Raw genomic sequence first — 23,784 nt, forward strand, 5'->3', positions numbered from 1 at the left:
TATTTTTTGAAGAAATGGTATTGTTTGTCTTATAGTCTGAATTAGGCAGATTACATCCTGATGGTGTCATTCAACATGTTTTTCTATTTCTCATATTTCCAGTAAATTGATAGTTATATTTAGGGACTTGATCAGATTCAAGTTCAATTAATTTTGGCAAGAACACTTGCTGATGGAAGTTTTGTGCTCTAATCTTTTTCTATTACAAATGGTACTGCAGTGAATAGCTTTGTGCATATATCTTTTATACTTTTGCCAGTATAGTTTTCAGATGGATTTCTATAAATGAATTTGCTAGGTCACAGGATAAATCCATATGAAATCTTGTGATAAATCTCCAAATTCTCTTCTATGGGGATTGTATCACTTTGTATTCCCACTAGCAATATTAGACGGAACATGCTTTCTGTAGCCTCACAATGTTTTGTTAAACAATTGAGTTTTTGTCAACCCGATAAATGAGAAATTGCATCTTACTGTACTTGTTTTTTTCTTTTTATTTATGTTAACAGTTCTTTATTGAGTTATAACTCACATATAGTAAAATGTATATATCTCAAACATACATCCCAGTGAAATTTGACAAACATATACATACATGTAACCTGTGGTCTACTAGTTATTGACGTCTGTCTCAAAAGATGCATCTTGTGGTTCAAAGGGCTTTTGTAATATTTCAGGGTGCCTATTTAGGGTTTTATTATCTTGGACCATCACAATAAGCCATACACAGGAAACCCCTGGTTTCTGATTGTTTTATGAATTCATTGTTTTGGCATGTTTCCAGAGTATTTTTGAATCGTCAGGATTCTGCACAAATTATCATTCACCCTAAGTATTGACTTCATATGGTGTATTGCCCAGTAAAATGGATTGGAATCTCCTAGACATCTCTGTGTTGGTAAAGATAGAACTTTAAATCTTTTTGTTCTTTTTAAGACTTTTTTTTTTCATTTTTGGCCCAAGGATAGAAGTGGAATCAATGAGTGAATTTATAAAAAAAAATCAGTATGTTCTGCAAAATATTGGAATTGTCTATTGAAAAACAGTAGCTTTATTTTGACTTTTATAGTCTACTTAATTGAACTTTCCATGGGCCCAAAGGTGAGAGCATTGATTTTTTTTCAAACTATAAAAATGTGTCTCTGTCTTTCACCAATGTATTTTAATTTTTTTGTACAATATGTACCAAATATGCCGAAGAAATCTAATTTTAAAAGTTGTATCTGTTGCAACAAACTTTAGAGACTGTGTATGGTAAATGGCTGGAATGAGTTTTAAGCATTCTTAAGGTGAACGTTAAAATGTCAGATTTTAGAAATACTGTGTACTTATATTTTTTGGTAGGTAAAATAGAGACTGCTGAATGTTTTCCTGCAGTGTCCTGTGCTTTTAAAAATGTACTTTCCTCCTAAATTTTATAATTGTAACACTCTTACCTTCTTAGGAAATATTTGACTTTGATTTTGTATTTTTTAAAAGTAATCTTTGGGTTGTTTTCTTATACCTCTAATTTTGAATCAGTAAGCAGAATAGCAGAAAGATAAACTCAAGGTTAAAGCAATCAGTGAATGATGGCTGGAAATAGCATGCATTATAAAGATTCCTTTTTAGAACTTGTCTTCTGAAGTCTTTACATCTCTAGTATTGATCTTTTAAAGCTTTTAGGGTCCTAAGTACTTTAACAGCAGAGAAATTTTGAAATATGCGTATTTCATCAAGTTTCTGATTTTCACGTTTGTAGTTTAAAATTGTTAATATGGAATACTTCGGTTTGGAGTACGCATGAGTAAAAGTTAGAGTCTAACCAGGGAACAGACATCACTTGAGGATTTAGAGTAGAGGGGTTTTTAATGTAGGAAAATGTTTATGCAGGTGATAGCACTGAGAAGGCGAAGGGCTGGGAGGCAATACAGAGATTGACAAGTACAGGAAATCACTGCCATCCGTAGGTCAGAGGGACATACAGAAGAAGCAAGGCCATGTCAAATTCCTGGGGTGAGGTTACCCGGAGATAGCTGGAACTATAGTAGAACTGTTCAGAGAAAAGTTGGGGCAATGGATACAATGCAAATGCTCCTGGAGGCTCTGTGAGAGTAGAGAAGGCAAGATGACATAGTCCTTCGGCTTCTCCTTTCTTCCCTGCCTTCAGTCTCCCATCCCACGGTCTTGCTTTGGCTGAAGCCAACTGATAGGGGTGCCTGAGAAACACAGGCTGCTCTGTGAGATGGAGCAGATCAGGCAAACAGCCAGAAATGGATCTAAGGCAAACAGATCCAGGGCTGATATAACCTTTCAGCAGAAACCCAAAATCATTAATTATGTGCTACATTTTTAAAAAGTTGTAAAATTGAGGAAAAATTACTTTTAGTTGAAAATTTAGATTTCAATGCTACATGATTTTTCATATTTCTTTAAGTATCTTCAAATAAATATTTGCTTAAATTAAAAAAATTCTTTTACAAAGACGTACTTAGAGTTGAAAGATTAAAATTGTGTGTTCAAGGTCATATTTCTAGTAAGTGTTGAAGCCAGGCTTTCTAAAAACTTATCCAAGGAACCTTTCCCATCTTATGCTGAGGGATCAGATAGAAACCAATCTAAACATCAAGGTTCTTTGTTACTCTGATATTTATGAGCTTTATAATCTTGACCACATCTTTTAACTTCTCATACATTCAATAAATATTCTCCTCCAAAAATGTGAATAAAGATACCTATTATGCCTGACAGGGAAGATGAATCCAAAGGGGGTGAAATGAAACCTCTTGAAAAATTTTCTGGGGTTATATGAATTAAGGTATTATCTATTTCATGTATGGAAAATAGAATGACTTTGCCTTTGTTTTAATAAGTACTTTAAAAACAGTTTTTAAGTTTGTCAGTATTCCAAACCATTTTTCTTTCTCCTCCCTGCTTTAAAAAATCAAATTTATTTTAGGTAGATTTTGTGTTAGGAGATGCACTAATAAGAATTTTAAAAGAGCAACTATTTAACTATTAAGCATTTCTGTTGTGAAAAACACATTCTGAAAACTTTGAAGTTGCTCCTCTTTTGTTCCTCTAAATCTAGATCAGAAAAGCAATGTTGACTTCAAAGATATCCAAAGAACAAACACTAATAAAACAACACAAGCAAGTGTGGTGGCAGGAATACCAGAGGCTGAATGAAGTCAGGTAAGAACTGGGGGACATAGTAAGAACACGTAGGAATTACTAGGAATAGCACTTATCTCGTCAGATGTTCTATAATGTTCCATGTTAATTAACCATTACAATAAAAATTTAAAGTTACAATTTGAATGTGAGTCAAATTAAAATCCTTTGATTTCCTCAGCTTAATCTGAAATCCAGTGAATATATTAATATGGCTTTTGCTTCCTTTCGGAAAGAAGATGATCTTCTGTATGTGTCAATCACTTCCACACTCCCACTCTCATAACTTGTATTTACTTGTATCATACTTAGCATATTGGATTATAATGTTTTGGATACATGTTTTTTCTTCCCTATAAAGTGGTAAAGATCCCATCACGGGCTAACATCTCATCATATTCATTTTTATATAGTAGAATACATAGAGATGCAAATGCTTTTAATACATGGATGAACTAATGAACAAGGAGTTCAAGTTGCAAATGATTTCTGGGTGTAAGTGCATCATGACTAACTTACTCAATTTTGCTTTTTGACTTTTGTTATTATTTCCAGCCGTCACGTAAAGATAAATTAAAATGAAATATTGAGGCCAGGCGCGGTGGCTCATGCCTGTAATCCCAGCACTTTGGGAGGCTGAGGCGGGCGGATCAGGAGGTCAGGAGATCGAGACCATCCTGGCTAACACAGTGAAACCCCGTCTCTACTAAAAATACAAAAAATTAGCTGGGCGTGGTGGCGGGCGCCTGTAGTCCCAGCTACTCGGAGAGGCTGAGGCGGGAGAATGTCGTGAACCCCGGTGGGCGGAGCCTGCAGTGAGCCGAGATCGCGCCACTGCACTCCAGCCTGGGCGACAGTGAGACTCTGTCTCAAAAAAAAAATGCAATATTGATTCTACAGTTGATCTTAATTGCAATCTTTGAAAAGTTAGTGTTTTTAAAGGTCAGGGCAAAAAGAGAAGGCAGATGTGTTTCTCCTTCATTTATAGCTTGCATACTTGTTTTAATGATGATATTTATAAAGTGTGCTTTTAAAAGGTGCATTTTAAAGCATTTATTTTATATCAAAAGGGTTAATTTCTGTGGTCTTATTCTAAGTAAAGTTTCTAAATACAATTAGACCCATCTTATCCCTCAAAAAGTCACGTATTGTGGAGTGAATGTTTGAGCCTATTGAAATTTTTTTTTGCAAATGTGCATAACTTGAAACATGACAAAAAGGAAAGCCATTAGAAAGCTTTAATTGTGGTGTTCACTGATTCAAGTTCAAATGTAAAGGAAGACACTGGGTAAAGTTTTTTGTTTTTTTTAAATCTTGGCTATTCCACATTTTCTTAATGTGTATATTAAGTCGTTCGTAAGCTAGGTAGAAGAGGTGTATACATATCATTATGGGAAATAATTCTTTTGGCTGACCTGGAATGACACAAAGAAAATGGAGGTGAGGAACACTTAAGTAATGATAACCTTAATGTCTCAGAACTTGTAAGGGCTGAAAATTGGACAAAATGAAGAATTCCAGGATAAGTTTCTATGTTATTCTAAAATGCAGGCTAATTTCAATTTGTGTTCAGTGCAACTGAAAGCTAACAGCAATAGGAGATAAGTTAGAGAAATGACTACCTTGTGGAGAATTTAGGGCCACCAACAAATTAGAAGTAGTTAAAGTCCTAACAGTGTTTGTCAACCTTTAGAAATCGACATCCCTTTTTAATAAGTAAGATTCTATGCCTCACCATAGAAGACAACATTTAAGAATCTCAGGCAGGCAGAGGATAAGGGCCTACAATAACACCTAACATTTGTTAGGTAATTTAATATGTGCCGGGTAATATTAGGTTGGGCAAAAGCCACAATTATTTTTGTACCAACTGAATATGTTAAGTCCTGTACATGTTTTATCTCCTTTAATATTTACAACGACCCTACAAAGTAGTCGTTATTGCTCTCTCAGTTTTACAGATGAGAATCTTGAGTCTCAGATGATGAAAGTTAATTTGTAGGTCATAAATAACCTAGTCTGTGTGGAGCTGGGATTGGAACGTTTGCCCCTAACTTCTGTGCTCTCTGACCTTGGAGTTGAGTAGTTTTTTCCTTTTTCTACAGGGTTCTGTTTACATCACCTGAGATCCAATTGGTCTAGCTTTGCTGGCAAAAATAAAAGAAATTTTGCCAGGGTGTGGTGGTGCATACCAGTAGTCCCAGCTACGTGGGAGGCTGAGGCAGGAGGATCACTTCAGCCTAGGTGTTCAAGCCTTCAGTACATTATGATTGCACCCGTGAACAGCCACTGCACTCTAGCCTGGGCAACATCGTGAGACCCCATGTCTAAAAACAACAAAACAAAATGAAAACATGTTGCCAAACTTTAATTGTTTGAAATCTGTACTAAGAAAACTAGACAAAATTTTCAAATGTAAAATTGTTTAATATTTACATTTATACAGTTTTATTTAAATTGTGTTATGCTTAATCAAACTATACCCCTTGAGGTTTTTGATACACTTTTCCAGAGGCACTTTCTCCCTTGTTTCATTCTGGTACCACAAAGAATCCCTTAAGTTTTTTTTTTTTTTTTTTTTTTTTGAGACGGAGTCTTGCTCTGTCGCCCAGGCTGCAGTGCAGTGGCGCAATCTCGGCTCACTGCAAGCACCACCTCCCAGGTTCACGCCATTCTCCTGCCTCAGCCTCTCCGAGTAGCTGGGACTACAGGCGCCCACCACCACGCCTGGCTAATTTTTTGTATTTTTAGTAGAGACGGGGTTTCGCCGTGGTCTCGATCTCCTGACCTCGTGATCTGCCCGCCTCGGCCTCCCAAAGTGCTGGGATTACAAGCGTGAGCCACTGCGCCCGGCCTCCCTTAAGTTTTTGTGTGCTCATTTGCCCAGATGATGTATTCATCTACTCAGTGCAACCACCTGCAGATAAGACACCCTGGTGAAGGGCATTTTTGAGCCTTCAGGTGTCTACCTTGGTATAGATTCTTATCCTTCCAGAAAGGTGCCAAAGTTCTAGCTGGAGAATCACTCTCCTCAGAACATCAAAAATTACCCATATCTTCATTTTTTTTGGCAGTTTGTATGCTCTGTTATGACTTTCTGGGTGCCGAGCTAGATGGTTTTTAAGTGCTGTGTTTTTGGTTAAACAAATCTGTTCTGGAATAACTTCTGGTTTGACTCAACCATTATGCACTCATCCTCCATGTAACAGTTGCAAATGTGATCTTAAAAATATTTCTGGCAGAAACTACCTGCTGGAAAAATAGACAGTGAGGTATCATTTACAATATCACCCCTCCTTTATACATTTAAACAAAAAACAAAACCTTGTCCCGTGTAAATTGGCTTAGAAAATTATGACACAGCACTTTGGGAGGCCGAGGAAGGTGGATCACCTGAGGTCAGGAGTTTGAGACTAGCCTAGCCAACACGGTGAAACCCTGTCTCTGCTAAAAATACAAAAATTAGCCGGGCATGGTGGCACGCACCTGTAGTCCCAGCTACTCAGGAGGCTGAGGCAGGAGAATTGCTAGAACCTGGGAGGTGGAGGTTGCAGTGAGCCGAGATCGCGCCATTGCACTTCAGCCTGGGCGACCCAGCAAGACTCCTTCTCAAAAAAAAAAAAAAAAAAAGAAAATAATGACACATACAAAAAATGGAATACTATGGAGTCATTAAATGATAATTGTGAAAACTGTTTAGAAATATCTAAAAAAAACACTAGTGTTAGTAAAAAAAAAAAATCCCACAACATAAAATGTTAAATATGCCATGTTATGACCATGTAAAATATATCTACATGTAGATGAGGGCTAAAAACTTATCTGGAAAAATTAAAATAATAATTATATTAAAGGATTATAATTGCTGCTTTTTTGTATTATACCATTTTAATACTGTAATAGTCATAAAACTTTTATATGATTTAATCGATTCTGCCATAAGCAAGGGGTAGACTATAATATTTTTGGATGCCCTTTTAGAGTTAGTTATGGTTTTATTCTAAAAAATGACTATATTTTAAAAATATATAGGCCAGGTGTGGTGACTCACACCTGTAATCCTGGCACTTTGGGAGGCCAAGGTGGGCGGATCACCTGAGGTCAGGAGTTCAAGACCAGCCTGGCCAACATAGTGAAACCCTGTCTCTAATAAAAATACACACACACACATATTAGCTAGGTGTGGTGTCACATGCCTATAGTTCCACCTACTCGGGAGGGTTAGGCATGAGAATCACTTGAACTCAGGAGACGGAGGTTGCAGTGAACCGAGATTGCGCCACTGCACTCCAGCCTGGGTGACCAAGCGAGACTCAGTCCAAAAAAAAAAAACCATATATATATGTGTACATACGGATGTACACATATATATGTATACATATATAAGCTCATGAAGATTTGTTGCTCTTATTAGTATATTAAAAATAAAGTATACTTTTACCTCTGTAATTCAGGGTCTCATCCTTTCTGAACTTTTAAAATTACCTCCTTGTTGGTCTAGATTTGTCTGATCCCCTCCTCTTCATCTTCCATCTCTATTGCTCACATCTCCTTCTGCTCTATCTTGTCTTGGGAATCTTTCTGAAACACAGATCTGAGGAAGTGAGGTCAGCCTACTGACCTTCAGTGCTTCCCAATGCCCTGGGCCCTCTCCACATGCAATGTCAGGACCTGCTGTGGGCTGGCCTTTGCTCACGCTGTTTCTTCTGCCTGAGCCTATGCATCTACCTCAGTGTCTAGCAAGGACTCAAGCCATGTTAGGAATTTAGTTCATGGTTTAAATGAACAGATGACAAAGCCATATTAGATTAAATATCTCTTTGGTTATTTTTTTAAAACCTAGATACATGTTTATGATTGTAAGTCTATTTCAGATGTAAAATGGAATCTGAAATAAAATCCCTTCTCAATGAAGAGAACATTGGAAATGAATGTCTTTGTGACCTTACAAATTTTGGTAAGTTTTTTTGATCCTATATTTAAAGGGGAGTTTTATTTTGAAGAATGTTCTTTTAATATTCATATATATTCATGTTCTTTTAATATTAACTGCCATTTGTTTTTTTCTAAGGAAATCCCCAGATAAATCTGTACTCTAATGATCTGTTTTTGGAGACACTTAAAATAATAATGTGTTCCTTTGATTCAATGTTGTTTCACCATAGAGCAAGAGCTATCAGAACAACGGTGCACATATCTTAAAAATGTAATAAATCCTATTCAGCAGCTGAGAGCAGATCTAAAATACAGACAGCATCACACTTTACAGCATTCACACCCACATATTGAGTTTAACTCCGTGAAAGTATTGGAAGAGGTTAGTATGTTACCTTTATTTTCCATAATGTAATATTTCATTTTTGTCCCAACTAGAAGAGTTTGAGATAAGAAACAAACATGTGTGACTTGTATATTAGTTAATAAGTAATTAATATTTAAATAGAAGGTCAGCTAATTCTATCCACTAAATATTTTAAACACATGCCTGAACTCTGTCGAGCACCCTCATTTCTTGCCTGGAATGTTCCAGTGGCCTCATAACTGGCTTCCCTGCTTTCATTCTTGCCTCTCCTCCCAGTGCATCCTGGGATCTTACCCCAGCACAGGCGGATTAAGTCATCTGTTGCTGAAATTCCCCAGGGGCTCCTGTGAGTACATAAGTCCTTCTATCCACCTAGCCCCCTTTTTGCTTCTTCAGTCACATCTGCTACCTGACATTTCCCCTTTGCCATAAAAGCTCAGTCACACCCAGGCTGGCCTTCCTTCTGTTTCTCCAACATGCCAGGCCCATTCCTGTACTGGCTATTTCCTCTGTCCTGTTGATGTGACTCTGCCATTTAGATCTTGGCTCAAATGTCCTCTTCTCTGAGAGGCCTGTGCTGAGAAGCCACAGTCACTCCCTATCACACCACCCTATTTTGACATTGCCTTCCTGCTCCTGACCCTTTCTCACATATTTTTTTATTAGTTTGTCAACTGCTTCCCCTCAATTGAGCATAAACTTCTTGAGTATAGGTGTGCTATGTTTGATAAAAATTTAGGTGGTTTTAATTTTTTCTACTTTTCAGTTATTCTGTAATGTTATATTGCTTTTATAAATACTCATAAAAAATATAAATGTATGCCCAGCTGGGGATTAGAGGCAAGAATGCAAGGGAAGGAAGGGGTGATTGGGGCAGAGACATCTGGTAAGTTCTCTGCATTACCACAGAGAAAATAAAAATGTGGGTGCAGAGTGACTGTGACTGCACTGTACTTTCTGAGCTTATTTTTGGGATGTCTAGAAGCCTCATCGCAGCTCATTTGTCACTGCCTACCTGGCTGGCATCTCTTTAACTCTCTTCCACAGGTCTTCAAACTTTATCACTGATTGGCTTTTGAGAATAATTATTGTGTCTTTAAATATAAGTATGGAATGATTTGCAATAATTTGCTTACTACTTGTTCCAAATGTCCTATAGGTTGACTTTGTGAAGAAACAATTGAAAACTGTCTTTGAAAGACTTAGCCTGGAGCAACAGAGAATAGAAAATGATCTTTCAGACTGGAGTATAAAGGTAAGTGTGATGTGTCTAGTAATTTATGTGTTTATCAATTTGTCATTTATGTTAAATAAAATAATCATATACTATTTTTCAGATTCTAGATCATTCTTTGGAAGAAAAGACTAACCCCCTTAGTGAACTGCCCATTGAATTAGAAAGTTTGGAATGCCCATACCCTGATTTGAAATCTTCAATTCTCAGTGAGTTCTGTAAGTTTACACAGAAATATCAAAAGAAGCTTCAAGACTTTAATCTGCAGTTGGAAGACATATACAGGTGATGAGATAAAACTAATTGAGTCCTGTGTAGACTTTTGACACTAACTTTTTATTTTTGTTTGGAGTCACTATACTTCCAACTTACTGTATAGTTACTATGTAACTGGAATACAATCAATAAATGTTTAGATTGACTATTTGATGAATAGAAAGGGTTTTATTTTTTCAAAAAAATTCTTGACATAATAGTTCTTAAGATTTTTATAAGGTTAAGACATGTTGAAAAGATCTCTTATTGAGCTCTTCACTACACAGGTAAGAAATAGTTTTCAAATATGAATTTTCAATAACCACAACTTTTCAAGATATGAAGCTGCTCTGCAGTAATTGATACAATGGAAAATGTACCCATGGAATCATGTTACTTGTAATTGACTGTAATTTTATCCTATAATAAACACAGAGTATGTTTTCTAAATTTAAAAAAATTTTCTTCTATATGTTAAATTTTATTTTAGGAAATAGACTTCTTGTTTTCTCCCAAGAATGATTATCCACTTCTGCATGGTGAATATAATGTTCAGTGATTTAAAATTCAGTGTGGCAGTGGTCATCTCCTCTAGTGTCTTCTATGTTAAAATTCACTTAGATGACAAATCCAGATACACCACTCTGAACTAGATCAGTGGTCTACCTTACAGTGTATATGAAGCTTCTAGGGGACATTTTGTAGGGAAACAGCTTTGTGTGCTATGATATCGACCTCAATATTTTCCCCGAAAGAATGTATATTTAAAAAGATAACTATTGAAGGGACACATTTATAGTAAATTAAAATAAAAGGTTTATAACTTTGGAATGGAAGAAGACAAATATGACAAATATTTATATTTATTATGAATTGCCTGTGAACTGCAGCTCCTCTGTATGAAACTACTACCGGTAAGAAATAAATTACCGGGGGAAAAAACTTAAATTATACCAAGTAGAGTTATTTGCCTTGGTAGCTTCCTGATCCAAACTCTTCAGTTATAGCTTCTATTTGTCTTAGCACACTTGTCAGTGAATAGAGCCGATTCTACCTGAAGTTGGTCCCCTTTTTCTGATGGAGGCTTTTCCCCATCACACACCTTTTGGTCTCCTGATAGCCTTTCCTTCCCCATCTCTCTCCTTTCCTTTCTTCTTTCCTATCTTGCAGTAAAGCTGAGAAATAATAATATACAATTTACACTTAATGATTGATTAATTACATGTTAACTGGAACTCAGTCACAGTGCAGTACTAACTCAACCATGCACTACACTTAAGTCTCCAATCGTTAAATGAACATTGTCTTCCCACTTCCCATCCCAATCTTGTTAAAGAGATTTTAGAACTCATCAAGAAAGAGGAAGAGGATTTTTTGTTGGGTAGTGGAGAGGGCATTATAATCAGGCTGATTAACTGTAGCGGTGAAGAGGGTAAATCTGACCCTATCATTTAAAGCAAGTTGGCTGGCCCAGGACCTCCTCTCCCAGGTGATTCCTAATCTCCCTGAGAAAGCTGGCTGAGATCATGGTGTTTCTAGGTTAGTAATTCCTCAAGAGGGAGGAGTTTGACTTAGCAGTCTAAAATGGCTTCCTTCCAGTAAGACTTATTCTTCACAGCCCATTTTCCTTCTTTCTTTTTAATCTAATCTCAATTTCTGCTCTTTCATAATGCAACCCTGTGTGACTCAGAAACAGTTGGGATTCACAGCTACATTAAAATTACTGAAGATTAAGTGGAGGATTAGATGAATATATATCACATGCTAACAATTCTGCAGAAGGAAGAAATATTGAGGATAAAATAGCTTAGGAAGGCTTGACGGAGGAAGTAAAATTCACTATGGACTTTGAAGAAGGGGTACGCTTACCATAGGCAGAAGAGGGTGGGGAGGAATTCTAAGAAAGGAGATTAAATGACTAGACTGTAAACCCCTTGAGGACAAAGTAATTTAGTAGTTATATTTGTATCCTTAACATATAAATAAATGATTGTTCAATTGAGTTGAATTTGAAAAGAAAAACAATGAAGGCAAGGCATGTTATGGGAACAGTAGGAATCTACTTTGAAGGAACATAAAGTTCATAAATTCTAGCTTAATAGTCTGCTTGCCACTTATAATTATCCATAATACATTTTATTCAGATGATGATGTGTTTCACTTGATGAATATTTATTGAATAAAACTTAAAATACAGTAGTCATTGCAAGCTCCCTGGTAGGGGGTTCAACAGACAGATTAGTTTAGTATATGGCTTTGCCTCTGAGAAAGCTTGGAATATTTGGGGGAAGAAACGTATATACATGTACCCTGACCAAATAAAAATAACATGCAAATGTCAACTAAAGAAAATATTGTATAAATATGCTGGCAGGAAATAGTGAAGCATCAATAAAAGCTGAATGAGGTTTCAGGAGTTGTGTCTTTGAGAAGAAAGAGTAAAAGAGCGATTTTGAATAAATACAGAAGTGGTGGCTATCAGTAGTCTGTGGCTTGTGAGCAGTAAGGCATAAAAGTATACTGTTGTATTTCTAGTTCGAGATCCTGAGGATCGCCACTGATTCAATGTTGAACTAGTTTACAGTCCACAGTGTAAGTGTTTTTTTCATCTCTCAGCTGTTGTTTCTGATTTTTTATGTGCTTCTACTGTGTGATGTTTCACTTGGTTTTGATTTGATTTTCTGATGCAGTGATGATGGCATTTTTCATGTTTTTCTGGCTGCATAATGTCTTCTTTGAGAAGGTTGTTCATGTCCTGCCATTTTTGATGGGGTTGTTTGTTTTTTTCTTGTAAATTTGTTTGAGTTCATTGTAGATTCTGGATATTAGCCCTTTGTCAGATGAGTAGGTTGCAAAAATTTTCTCCCATTCTGTAGGTTGCCTGTTCATTCTGATGATAGTTTCTTTTGCTGTGCAGAAGCTCTTTAGTTTAATGAGATCCCATTTGTCGATTTTGGCTTTTGTCCCAGCCATCCCATTACTGGGTATATACCCAAAGGACTATAAATCATGCTGCTATAAAGACACATGCACACGTATGTTTATTGCGGCACTATTCACAATAGCAAAGAGTTGGAACCAACCCAAATGTCCAACAACGATAGACTGGATTAAGAAAATGTGGCACATATACACCATGGAATACTATGCAGCCATAAAAAATGATGAGTTCGTGTCCTTTGTAGGGACATGGATGAAACTGGAAAACATCATTCTCAGTAAACTATCACAAGGACAAAAAACCAAACACCGCATGTTCTCTCTCATAGTGGAATTAACAATGAAATATACAAAGGGAACATAACTATTTTGGTAAGGACAGATTAAAAACTAATAAATGACGAGTAAAAAAAAAAATAAATAAAAAATGCAATGAAAAAAAAAAATAAAAAAAAAAAAAAAAAAAAAAAATACTGTTGTATCTAGGACAATGAATTATAGGTTCAATCATAATATTATTTGTACTTCCAGTTTACCAGTATCTTCACTGCTTTGATATGGCCTTCTCCCCTCTTTGTTCTAGTTATTGGGTTCACATAGACTGTGTTCATAGAAGTGTGTGCATAGTTTAGAGAGTTGTGCACTGCTATGCCATATGAAAGTTGAAATACCCAGGGGGCATTGTTTAATTATAAAAGGTTTTCATTGCCTAAAGGCAGTGGACATCATGGTTAGTCCCAGTGTTTATTCGATTCTTCCTATTTTATAGTAGCTTGCTGGTTTGGTTTGAAATGACTCCATCTCTAGATCCAAAGGTAGGCAGTGATTGGGAGTATGTACCAGTCAGTGCAACCTCATTTCCCCAGGTCACAGTGACTAGCTCAGGGAGGTCTAATCCTCTGGAGAGGATTAGATGAATATACATCACATACTGATATGGTTTGGCTGTGTCCCCACCCAAATCTCACCTTGAATTATAATAATCCCCACATGTCAAGGGTGGGGCCAGGTGGAGATAATTGAATCATGGGGGCAGTATCCCCCATACTGTTCTCATGGTAGTGAATAAGTCTCGAGATCTGATGGTTTTATAAATGGGAGTTCCCCTCCACAAGCTCTCTTGCCTGCCACTATGTAAAATGTGACTTTGTTCCTCCTTTGCCTTCTGCCATGAGTGTGAGGACTCCCCAACCATGTGGAACTCTGAGTCAATTAAACATCTTTCTTTTATAAATTACCCAGTCTTGGGTATGTCTTTATTAGAAGCATCAGAACAGACTAATACACATGCTAATATTTCTGCAGAGGAAAGGAACATTGAGGATAAAATAACTTAGGAGGGTTGATGGAGGAAGCGAAATTCACTATGAACTTTGAAGAATGGGTAGGGTTAGCATAGGCTACGCTGAGCAAAGCTCCGGACTTTTGTTAGGTGCTTGTGAGAAGCAGTATCTTTTCTTCTGCATGGATGTTACCAAGAAAGCACATGGCTGACATTGCTGCTGGCAGTCATCTGGTGACCGAAGGAAGACAGCCTTTGAATACAGGGCAGGGCCCCAGGAGTCCTGGAGAAACTGAGCTGGTGCCTTATTTGAATGGCATGGGAAGTCCACCTCACTGCTGGAATTTGAAGGGCCATTGGTCCAATTATTGTCTTAAACCAGTGTGACTTGGCTTTCTAGTTGTTTGCAACTAAAAACATCCCTAATTCAATACAGTAATTGATTTGGCTTCAAAATATCCATGACTCATGGAATCAATCTGAAAAATTATTTAAAATATTCTAATTTATTAGGAAGATTAAGCTTGTAAAATCAGCCAAACTTTAAAAATGAAGATTAACTAATGGTGGAGGGATGGGACTTGTGCAGCCAAATATAAATATATATATTTTAAAATCAAAATAAATTAGAAAGTTCTATGTGACTATGGAGTATATAGCAGATCAGTGGAACAAAACAGAAATAAAGCAGAAAAATATAATGATTTAATTTACAATAAAGGCTAATTTCAAAACTGGGGTAATATCAGATTATTAAAGAGATAGCATTAGGTAATAGGCAATTGGAAGACAAGGTTAGATCTCTTCATTCTATTTGACTCAATAACCTCCAGATGCGTTAAGATATGAAGAAAGAAAATCATAAAAGAACGAGATAAAAATAAAAATAAATAATCTTGAAGTGGAGAAGGCCATTCAAAGCCTATTATTTTCAGTGAAACTCATAAAGAGTTTAAATAAATACAATGGCATAAATATTTTTAAAAATCTAGCATGATCATCTCTCAAAGTTTTAACTCTAGAAAATAGAGACTTGTGGTTTCCAGTCTAGGATGTAGAAACATAGTTGCCACTTGCTTCTAACAACAAATAAAAAGCTGAACAAACTGAAAAATCAGATGTCTTTGCTCTATCAGATAAGTGAGACCATAGCGCAAAATGCTTCCCCCAAAATTGGAGAGACAGAAAGATACAAAGACTTACAACTTACTGGAGCAGAAACACATGAGCAGAAACCTCTGCAGGAACCAGTAATGAGCTAAGAAACCCTGAACCATAATTGATAAACTGCTAGAGGCTCAGTGCAGACAACTCTGAGAGTTAAAAACTCCAGGAGGACCCAGTCATAGGAGGCACTCCACACTTTTGTGAGTTTTACTCCAGGAGCTATATCAGGTCCCCACTGTAAATATCTGATAAAAATTCCCTTTTGCTTCTGGCAGCGGGAGGATAAAAGGAACCAACTTGATCTATGCATTCAAAGCAATCCCAGTCAAAATCAGAGTGAACAGGCAACCTACAGAATGGGAGAACATTTTTGCAACCTACTCATCTGACAAAGGGCTAATATCCAGAATCTACAATGAACTCAAACAAATTTACAAGAAAAAAACAAACAACCCCATCAAAAAGTGGGCAAAGGACATGAACAGACACTTCTCAAAAGAAGACATTTATGTAGCCAAAAAAACACATGAAAAAATGCTCATCATCACTGGCCATCAGAGAAATGCAAATCAAAACCACAATGAGATACCATCTCACACCAGTTAGAATGGCCATCATTAAAAAGTCAGGAAACAACAGGTGCTGGAGAGGATGTGGAGAAATAGGAACACTTTTACACTGTTGGTGGGACTGTAAACTAGTTCAACCATTGTGGAAGTCAGTGTGGCGATTCCTCAGGGATCTAGAACTAGAAATACCATTTGACCCAGCCATCCCATTACTGGGTATATACCCAAAGGACTATAAATCATGCTGCTGTAAAGACACATGCACACGTATGTTTATTGCGACACTATTCACAATAGCAAAGACTTGGAACCAACCCAAATGTCCAACAACGATAGACTGGATTAAGAAAATGTGGCACATATACACCATGGAATACTATGCAGCCATAAAAAATGATGAGTTCATGTCCTTTGTAGGGACATGGATGAAACTGGAAAACATCATTCTCAGTAAACTATCGCAAGGACAAAAAACCAAACACCACATGTTCTCACTCATAGGTGGGAATTGAACAATGAGAACTCATGGACACAGGAAGGGGAACATCACACTCTGGGGACTGTTGTGGGGTCGGGGGAGGGGGGAGGGACAGCATTAGGAGATATACCTAATGCTAAATGACAAGTTAATGGATGCAGCAAACCAACATGGCACATGGATACATATGTAACAAACCTGCACATTGTGCACATGTACCCTAAAACATAAAGTATAATAAAAAAAAAATCCCAGCAAATTATGTTTTGGATATTGACTAGCTAGTTGATTCTAAACTTGATGTGGAAAGATGAAAGACCCAGATAGGCAGATCAATATTGAAAGGGAAGAGCAAAGTTGGAGGACTGATACTCCCCAACTTCAAGACTTACCGTAATCAAGATTGTGTCATATGGCCAGAGAGTAGCCAAGCAGATCCACAGAACAGAATAAAGAACCTAGAAATAGGTAAAGGGATCAATGCAAGAAGAAGATCTAACTATTCTAAATATATGTGCACCCAATACAGGAGCACCCAGATCCTAAAGCGTGTTCTTAGAGACCTACAAAGAGACTTAGACTCCCACACAATAATAGTGGAGACTTTAACACCCCACTGTCAATATTAGATCAATGAGACAGACAGTTAACAAGGATATCCAGGAATTGAACTCAGCTCAGGACCAAACGGACCTAATAGACATCTACAGAACTCTCCACCCAAAATCAACAGAATATACATTCTTATCAGCATCTCATCGTACTTATTCTAAAATTGACCATCTAATTGGAAGTAAAACACTCCTCAGCAAATGCAAAAGAATGGAAATCATAACAAACAGTCTCTCAGACCACAGTGCAATCAAATTAGAACTCAGGATTAAGAAACTCAAAACCACACAACTGCATGGAAACTGAACAACCTGCTCCTGAATGACTACTGGGTAAATAACAAAATTAAGGCAGAAATAAATAAGTTCTTTGAAACCAATGAGAACAAAGACACAACGTACCAGAATCTCTGGGATACATTTAAAGCAATCTGTAGAGGGAAATTTATAGCACTAAATGCCCACAAGAGAAAGCAGGAAAGATCTAAACTTGATACCCTAATATCACTAGAGAAGCAAGAGCAAACAAGTTCAAAAGCTAGGAGAAGACAAGAAATAACTAAGATCAGAGCAGAACTGAAGGAGATACAGACAAGAAAAACCCTTCAAAAAAATCAATGAATCCAGGAACTGCTTTTTTTGAAAAGATCGAAAAAAAAAAATAGACTGCTAGTCAGACTAATAAAAAAGAAAAGAGAAGAATCAAATACACAAAATAAAAAATGTTATAGGGAATATCACCACCGATCCCACAGAAATACAAACTACCATCAAAGAATACTATAAACACCTCTACACAAATAAACTAGAAAATCTAGAAGAAATGGATAAATTCCTGGACACATACAACCTCCCAAGTCTAAACCAGGAAGAAGTCGAATCCCTGAGTAGACCAATAACAAGTCCTAAAATTGAGGCAGTAATTAATAGCTTACAACCAAAAAAAGTCCAGGACCAGATGGATTCACAGCCAAATTCTACCAGAGGTACAAAGAAGAGCTGGTACCATTCCTTCTGAAACTATTCCAAATAATAGAAAAAGAGGGAATCCTCCGTAACTCATTTTATAAGGCCAGCATCATCCTGATACCAAAACCTGGCAGAGACACAACAAAAAAAGAAAATTTCAGACCAATATCCCTGATGAAAATCGATGCAAAAATCCTCAACAAAATACTGGCAAACCAAATCCAGTAGCACATCAAAAAGCTTATCCACCACGATCAAGTCTGCTTCATATCTGGGATGCAAGTCTGGTTCAACATATGCTAATCAATAAACGTAATCCATCACATAAACAGAACCAATGACAAAAACCATATGATTATCTCAATAGATGCACAAAAGGCCTTTGACAAAATTCAACACCCTTCATACTAAAAACTCTCCATAAACTAGATATTGATGGAACATATCTCAAAATAATTATGAGATATTATGATATTTATGATATGATAAACCCACAACCAATATTGGAAGCAAAAACTGGAAGCATTCCCTTTGAAAATTGGCAGAAGACATGGATGCCCTCTCTCACCATTCCTATTCAGCATAGTATTGGAAGTTCTGGCCAAGGCAATCAGGCAAGAGAAGGCAATAAAGTGTATTCAAATAGGAAGAGAAGAAGTCAAATTGTCTCTGTTTGCAGATGACATGATTGTATATCTAGAAAACCCCATCATCTCAGCCCAAAATGTCCTTAAGCTGATAAGCAACTTCAGCAAAGTCTCAGGATACAAAATCAATGTGCAGAAATCACAAGCATTCCTATACACCAGTGACAGGTCACATCATGAGTGAACTCCCATTCGCAATTGCTACAAAGAGAATAAAATATCTAGGAATACAATTTACAAGGGATGTGAAGGACCTCTTCAAGGAGAACTACAAACCACTACTCAAGGAAATTAGAAAGGACACAAACAAATGGAAAAACATTCCATGCTCATGGATAGGAAGAATGAATATCGTGAAAATGGCCATACTGCCCAAAGTAATTTGTAGATTCAATGCTATCTCCATCAAGCTATCATTGGCTGTCTTCACAGAATTGGAAAAAACTACTTTAAACTTTATATGGAACCAAAAAAGAGCCCACATAGCCAAGACAATCCTGGGCAAGAAGAACAAAGCTGGAGACATCATGCTACCTGACTTCAAACTATACTACAAGGCTACAGTAACCAAAACAGCATGGTACTGGTACCAAAACAGACATATAGACCAATGGAACAGAACAGAGGTCTCAGAAATAACACCACACATCTAAAACCATCTGATCTTTGTCAAACCTGACAAAAACAAGCAATGGGGAAAGGATTCCCTACTTAATAAATGGTGTTGGGAAAACTGGCTAGCCATGTGCAGAAAACTGAAACTGGACCCTTCCCTTATACCTTATATAAAAATTAACTCAAGATGGATTAAAGACTTAAGCATAAGACCTAAACTCATAACAACCCTAGAAGAAAACCTAGGCAATATCATTCCGTACATAGTCATGGGCAAAGACTTCATAACTAAAACACCAAAAGCAATGGCAACAAAAGCCAAAATTGACAAATGGGATCTAATTGAAGAGCTTCTACACAGCAAGATAAACTATCATTGGAGTGAACAGACAACCTACAGAATGGGAGAAAATTTTTGCAATCTACCCATCTGACAAAGGGCTGATATCCAGAATCTACAATGAACTTAAACAAATTTACAAGAAAAAATCAACCCTATCAAAAAGTGGCAAAGGATATGAACAGACACTTCTCAAAAGAAGACATTTATGCAGCCAAAAAACATATGAAAAAATGCTCATCCTCACTGGCCATCAGAGAAATGCAAATCAAAACCACAGTGAGATAGCATCTCACACCAGTTAGAATGGTGATCACTAAAAAGTCAGGAAACAACAGGTGTGGAGAAGATGTGAAGAAATAGGAAACTTTTATACTGTTGGTGGGAGTGTAAATAGTTCAACCATTGTGGAAGTCAGTGTGGCAATTCCTCAGGGATCTAGAACTAGAAATACCATTTGACCCAGCCATCCCATTACTGGGTATATACCCAAAGGACTATAAATCATGCTGCTATAAAGACACATGCCCACGTATGTTTATTGTGGCACTATTCACAATAGCAAAGACTTGGAAGCAACCCAAATTCTCATCAGTGATAGACTGGATAAAGAAAATGTGGCACATATACACCATGGAATACTATGCAGCCATAAAAAAGGATGAGTTTATGTCCTTTGCAGGGACATGGATTAAGCTGGAAACAATCATTCTCAGCAAACTAACACAAGAACAGAAACCAAACACCACATGTTCTCACTCATAAGTAGGAGTTGAACAATGAGAACACATGGACACAGCAAGGGGGAACATCACACATTGGGGCCTGTTGGGGAGTGGAAGAGGCTAGGGGAGGGATAGCATTAGGAGAAATACCTTATGTAGGTGACACGTTGATGGGTGCAGCAAACCACCATGGCACGTGTATACGTATGTAACCAACTTGCACATTCTGCACTTGTACCCCAGAATTTAAAGTATAATTTTAAAAATTAAAATTAAAAAAAATTCAAAAAAAACCTGGAAATGGACCACATATATGCGACATTTGATAAAGGAGCGGAGGCAATACAATGAAGCAAAGATAGTCTTTTCAGCAAATGTTACTGGAACAACTGGACACACATATTCAAAAAAAAGACTCTAGACACCTTTCACAAAAATTAGCTCAAAATGTATCATAGGCCTAAATGTCGGACACAAAACTGTAAAACTCTTAGAAGGTAACATAGGAGAAAACCTGGATGATCTTGGGTATGACAGTGACTTTTGAGACCAAAAGCATGATCCATGAATGAAATAATTGATAAGCTGAACTTCATTAAAATGACAAACTTATGTTCTGCAAGAGACAATGTCAAGAGAATGAGAAGTCAAGCTGCAGAATGAGAGAAAATATTTGCAAAAGACACATCTGATAGCAGACTGTTATCCAAAATATACAAATTACTTTTAAAACTCAACAGTAAGGAAACAACCTGATTGAAATATGGGCAAAATCCTGAAGACACCACTGCAAAAAGATATACAGATGGTAAATAAGCACATGAAAAGATGCTGCACATTATGTGCCACTAGAGAATGCAAATTACGATAAGACACCCCTACACACTTATTAGAATGGCCCAAGTCCAGAACACTGACAACACCAAATGCTGGCAAATAAATATATAGAGCAACAGGACCTCTTATTCATTGCTGGTGGGAATTCAAAATAGTATGGCCACTTTGGAAGTCAGTTTGGCAGTTTCTTACAAAACTAAATATACTTTTACCATACAATCCAGCAGTCATGCTCCTTGGTATTTACCCAAATGAATCAAAAATATATGTCAACGCAAAAACCTGCAAATGGATGTTTATAATAGCTTTATTCATAATTGCTAAAACTTGGACGTTACCAAGATGTTCTTCAGTAGGTGAATGGATAAATAAACTGTGGTACATACACACAATGAAATTTTATTCAACGCTAAAAAGAAAAGAGCTAGCAAACCATGAAAAGACATGCAGGAAATTTAAATGCATATAACTAAGTGAAAGAGGCCAATCTGAAAAATCTTCATAGTGTATTATTGCAACAGTATGGCATTCTGGAAAAGACAATATTATGGAATCAGTAAGAAAATTAGTGTTGCCAGGGGCTAGAAGGGAGGGATAAATGAGTAGGCAGAGCACAGTGTAGTTTTAGGACAATAAAACTGTTGTGTGCAATACTACCATGGTGGATAAATGTCATTACATGTTTGCCAAAACTCATAGGATGTGCAACACCAAGAGTGAGTCCTAATATAAACTATGGACTTTGGGTAATAATGATGTGTCATCGTAGGTTGATTGATGATAACAAATGTACTCTCTGGCGAGGAATACTTACAGTGGAAGAGGTTTAATTTTGCATGGGGGCTGAGGATAAATGGGAACTCTCTATATTTTCTGCTTAATTTGGTGTGACTCTAAAACTGCGCTAAGAATATAAATTTTATTAAATACAGAGAGAAAAATAAAAATGTCATTGCTATTTAACTGTTTCAGAGCACAGAAAAAGGAGGGAAACTTCTAAGTTATGTTCATGAAGCAAGTATAATATTGATAGAAAATCTTGAAAAAATTGCACACATGCAAAAACTATGGCCCAATCTCATTTATATCTATTAATACAAAAATCCTAAATAAAATATTCACTGTCATTCCAGCACCTTAAAATAGTTGATGTAAGGATATCTATTATGGCTTATCTTCATGAACACTGAAATACCATTAAAAAGCTAACACTTATTCTTTAAAAATATAAAAGGAATAGATGAATACATTTTGCCTATAATAAAATATATTAACTTCCAAAAACTTAACAGGAATACAATAGAGCATTTTTGTTAGTGAGAAACAAGTCTGTAATCACCACCATTATTTAATATTATTCTGGAAATACTAGGCAACACAATTAGACAAGAGAAAGATATTAGAGTTATAAAATATAGGTAAAATTATCTTATTTGCAGATAGTGAGTTTTTACAAGAAAAACTCATGGCAATCAATGGAAAAAAATCTATAGAAATAAGAGAAGTTGAAAGGAGAGCCAAGATGGCTGAATAGGAACAGCTCCAGTCTACAGCTCCCAGCGTGAGTGACACAGAAGACGGGTGGTTTCTGCATTTCCAACTGAGGTACTTGGTTCATCTCACTGGGGAGTGTTGGAAAGTGGGTGCAGGACAGTGGGTGCAGCACACTGAGCTTGAGCTGAAGCAGGGCGAGGCATTGCCTCACCCAGGAAGTGCAAGGGGTTGGGGAATTCCCTTTCCTAGTCAAAGAAAGGGGTGACAGACGGCACCTGGAAAATCGGGTCACTCCCACCCTAATACTGCACTTTTCCAAAGGTCTTAGCAAACGGCACATCAGGAGATTTATATCCCGTGCCTGGCTCAGAGGGTTCTACACCCACAGAGCCTCCCTCATTGCTAGCACAGCAGTCTTGAGATCAAACTGCAAGGCAGCAGCGAGGCTGGGGGAGGGGCGCGTGCCATTGCCGAGGCTTGAGTAGGTAAACAAAGCAGCCTGGAAGCTTGAACTGGGTGGAGCCCACTGCAGCTCAAGGAGTCCTGCCTGCCTCTGTAAACTCCACCTCTGGGGGCAGGGCATAGCCAAAAAAAAGACACCAGAATCCTCTGCAGACTTAAATGTCCCTGTCTGACAGCTTTGAAGAGAATAGTGGTTCTCCCAGCACACAGCTGGAGATCTAAGAACGGACAGACTGCCTCCTCAAGTGGGTCCCTGACCCCCGAGTAGCCTAACTGGGAGGCACCCCCCAGTAGGGGCAGACTGTCACCTCATACGGCCGGGTACTCCTCTGAGACAAAACTTCCAGAGGAACGATCAGGCAGCAACATTTGCTGTTCACCAATATCCAATGTTCTGCAGCCTCCGCTGCTGATACCCTGGCAAACAGGGTCTGGAGTGGACCTCCAGCAATCTCCAGCAGACCTGCAGTTGAGGGTCCTGACTGTTAGAAGGAAAACTAACAAACAGAAAGGACATCCACACCAAAACACCTCATCTGTATGTCACCGTCATCAAAGACCAAAGGTAGATAAAACCACAAAGATGGGGAAAAAACAGCAGAAAAACTGGAAACTCTAAAAATCAGAGCACATCTCCTCCTCCAAAAGAACATAGCTCCTCACCAGCAACGGAACAAAGCTGGATGGAGAATGACTTTGAC

General features: G+C 37.4%; 1 protein-coding gene across 2 annotated transcripts in view; it reads left to right on the top strand.

Annotated features, from left to right (window-relative positions):
• The window catches only part of CCDC148 (coiled-coil domain containing 148), a 297,456-nt gene that overhangs the window by 117,545 nt on the left and 156,127 nt on the right, over nt 1–23,784 (top strand). The window contains exons 4-8 of one of the 2 annotated variants that reach the window (XM_030796687.1): nt 3,074–3,177; nt 8,031–8,113; nt 8,322–8,473; nt 9,618–9,713; nt 9,796–9,977. In XM_030796687.1, coding sequence (XP_030652547.1) covers nt 3,074–3,177; nt 8,031–8,113; nt 8,322–8,473; nt 9,618–9,713; nt 9,796–9,977 — 617 coding nt within the window. Of the gene's footprint in view, nt 1–3,073; nt 3,178–8,030; nt 8,114–8,321; nt 8,474–9,617; nt 9,714–9,795; nt 10,115–23,784 lie in introns of those variants that run through there. The other variant, XM_004090882.2, reaches the window with a different exon arrangement.

This window comes from Nomascus leucogenys, chromosome 17 (genome assembly GCF_006542625.1).
Source record: "Nomascus leucogenys isolate Asia chromosome 17, Asia_NLE_v1, whole genome shotgun sequence".
NCBI lineage: Eukaryota > Metazoa > Chordata > Mammalia > Primates > Hylobatidae > Nomascus > Nomascus leucogenys.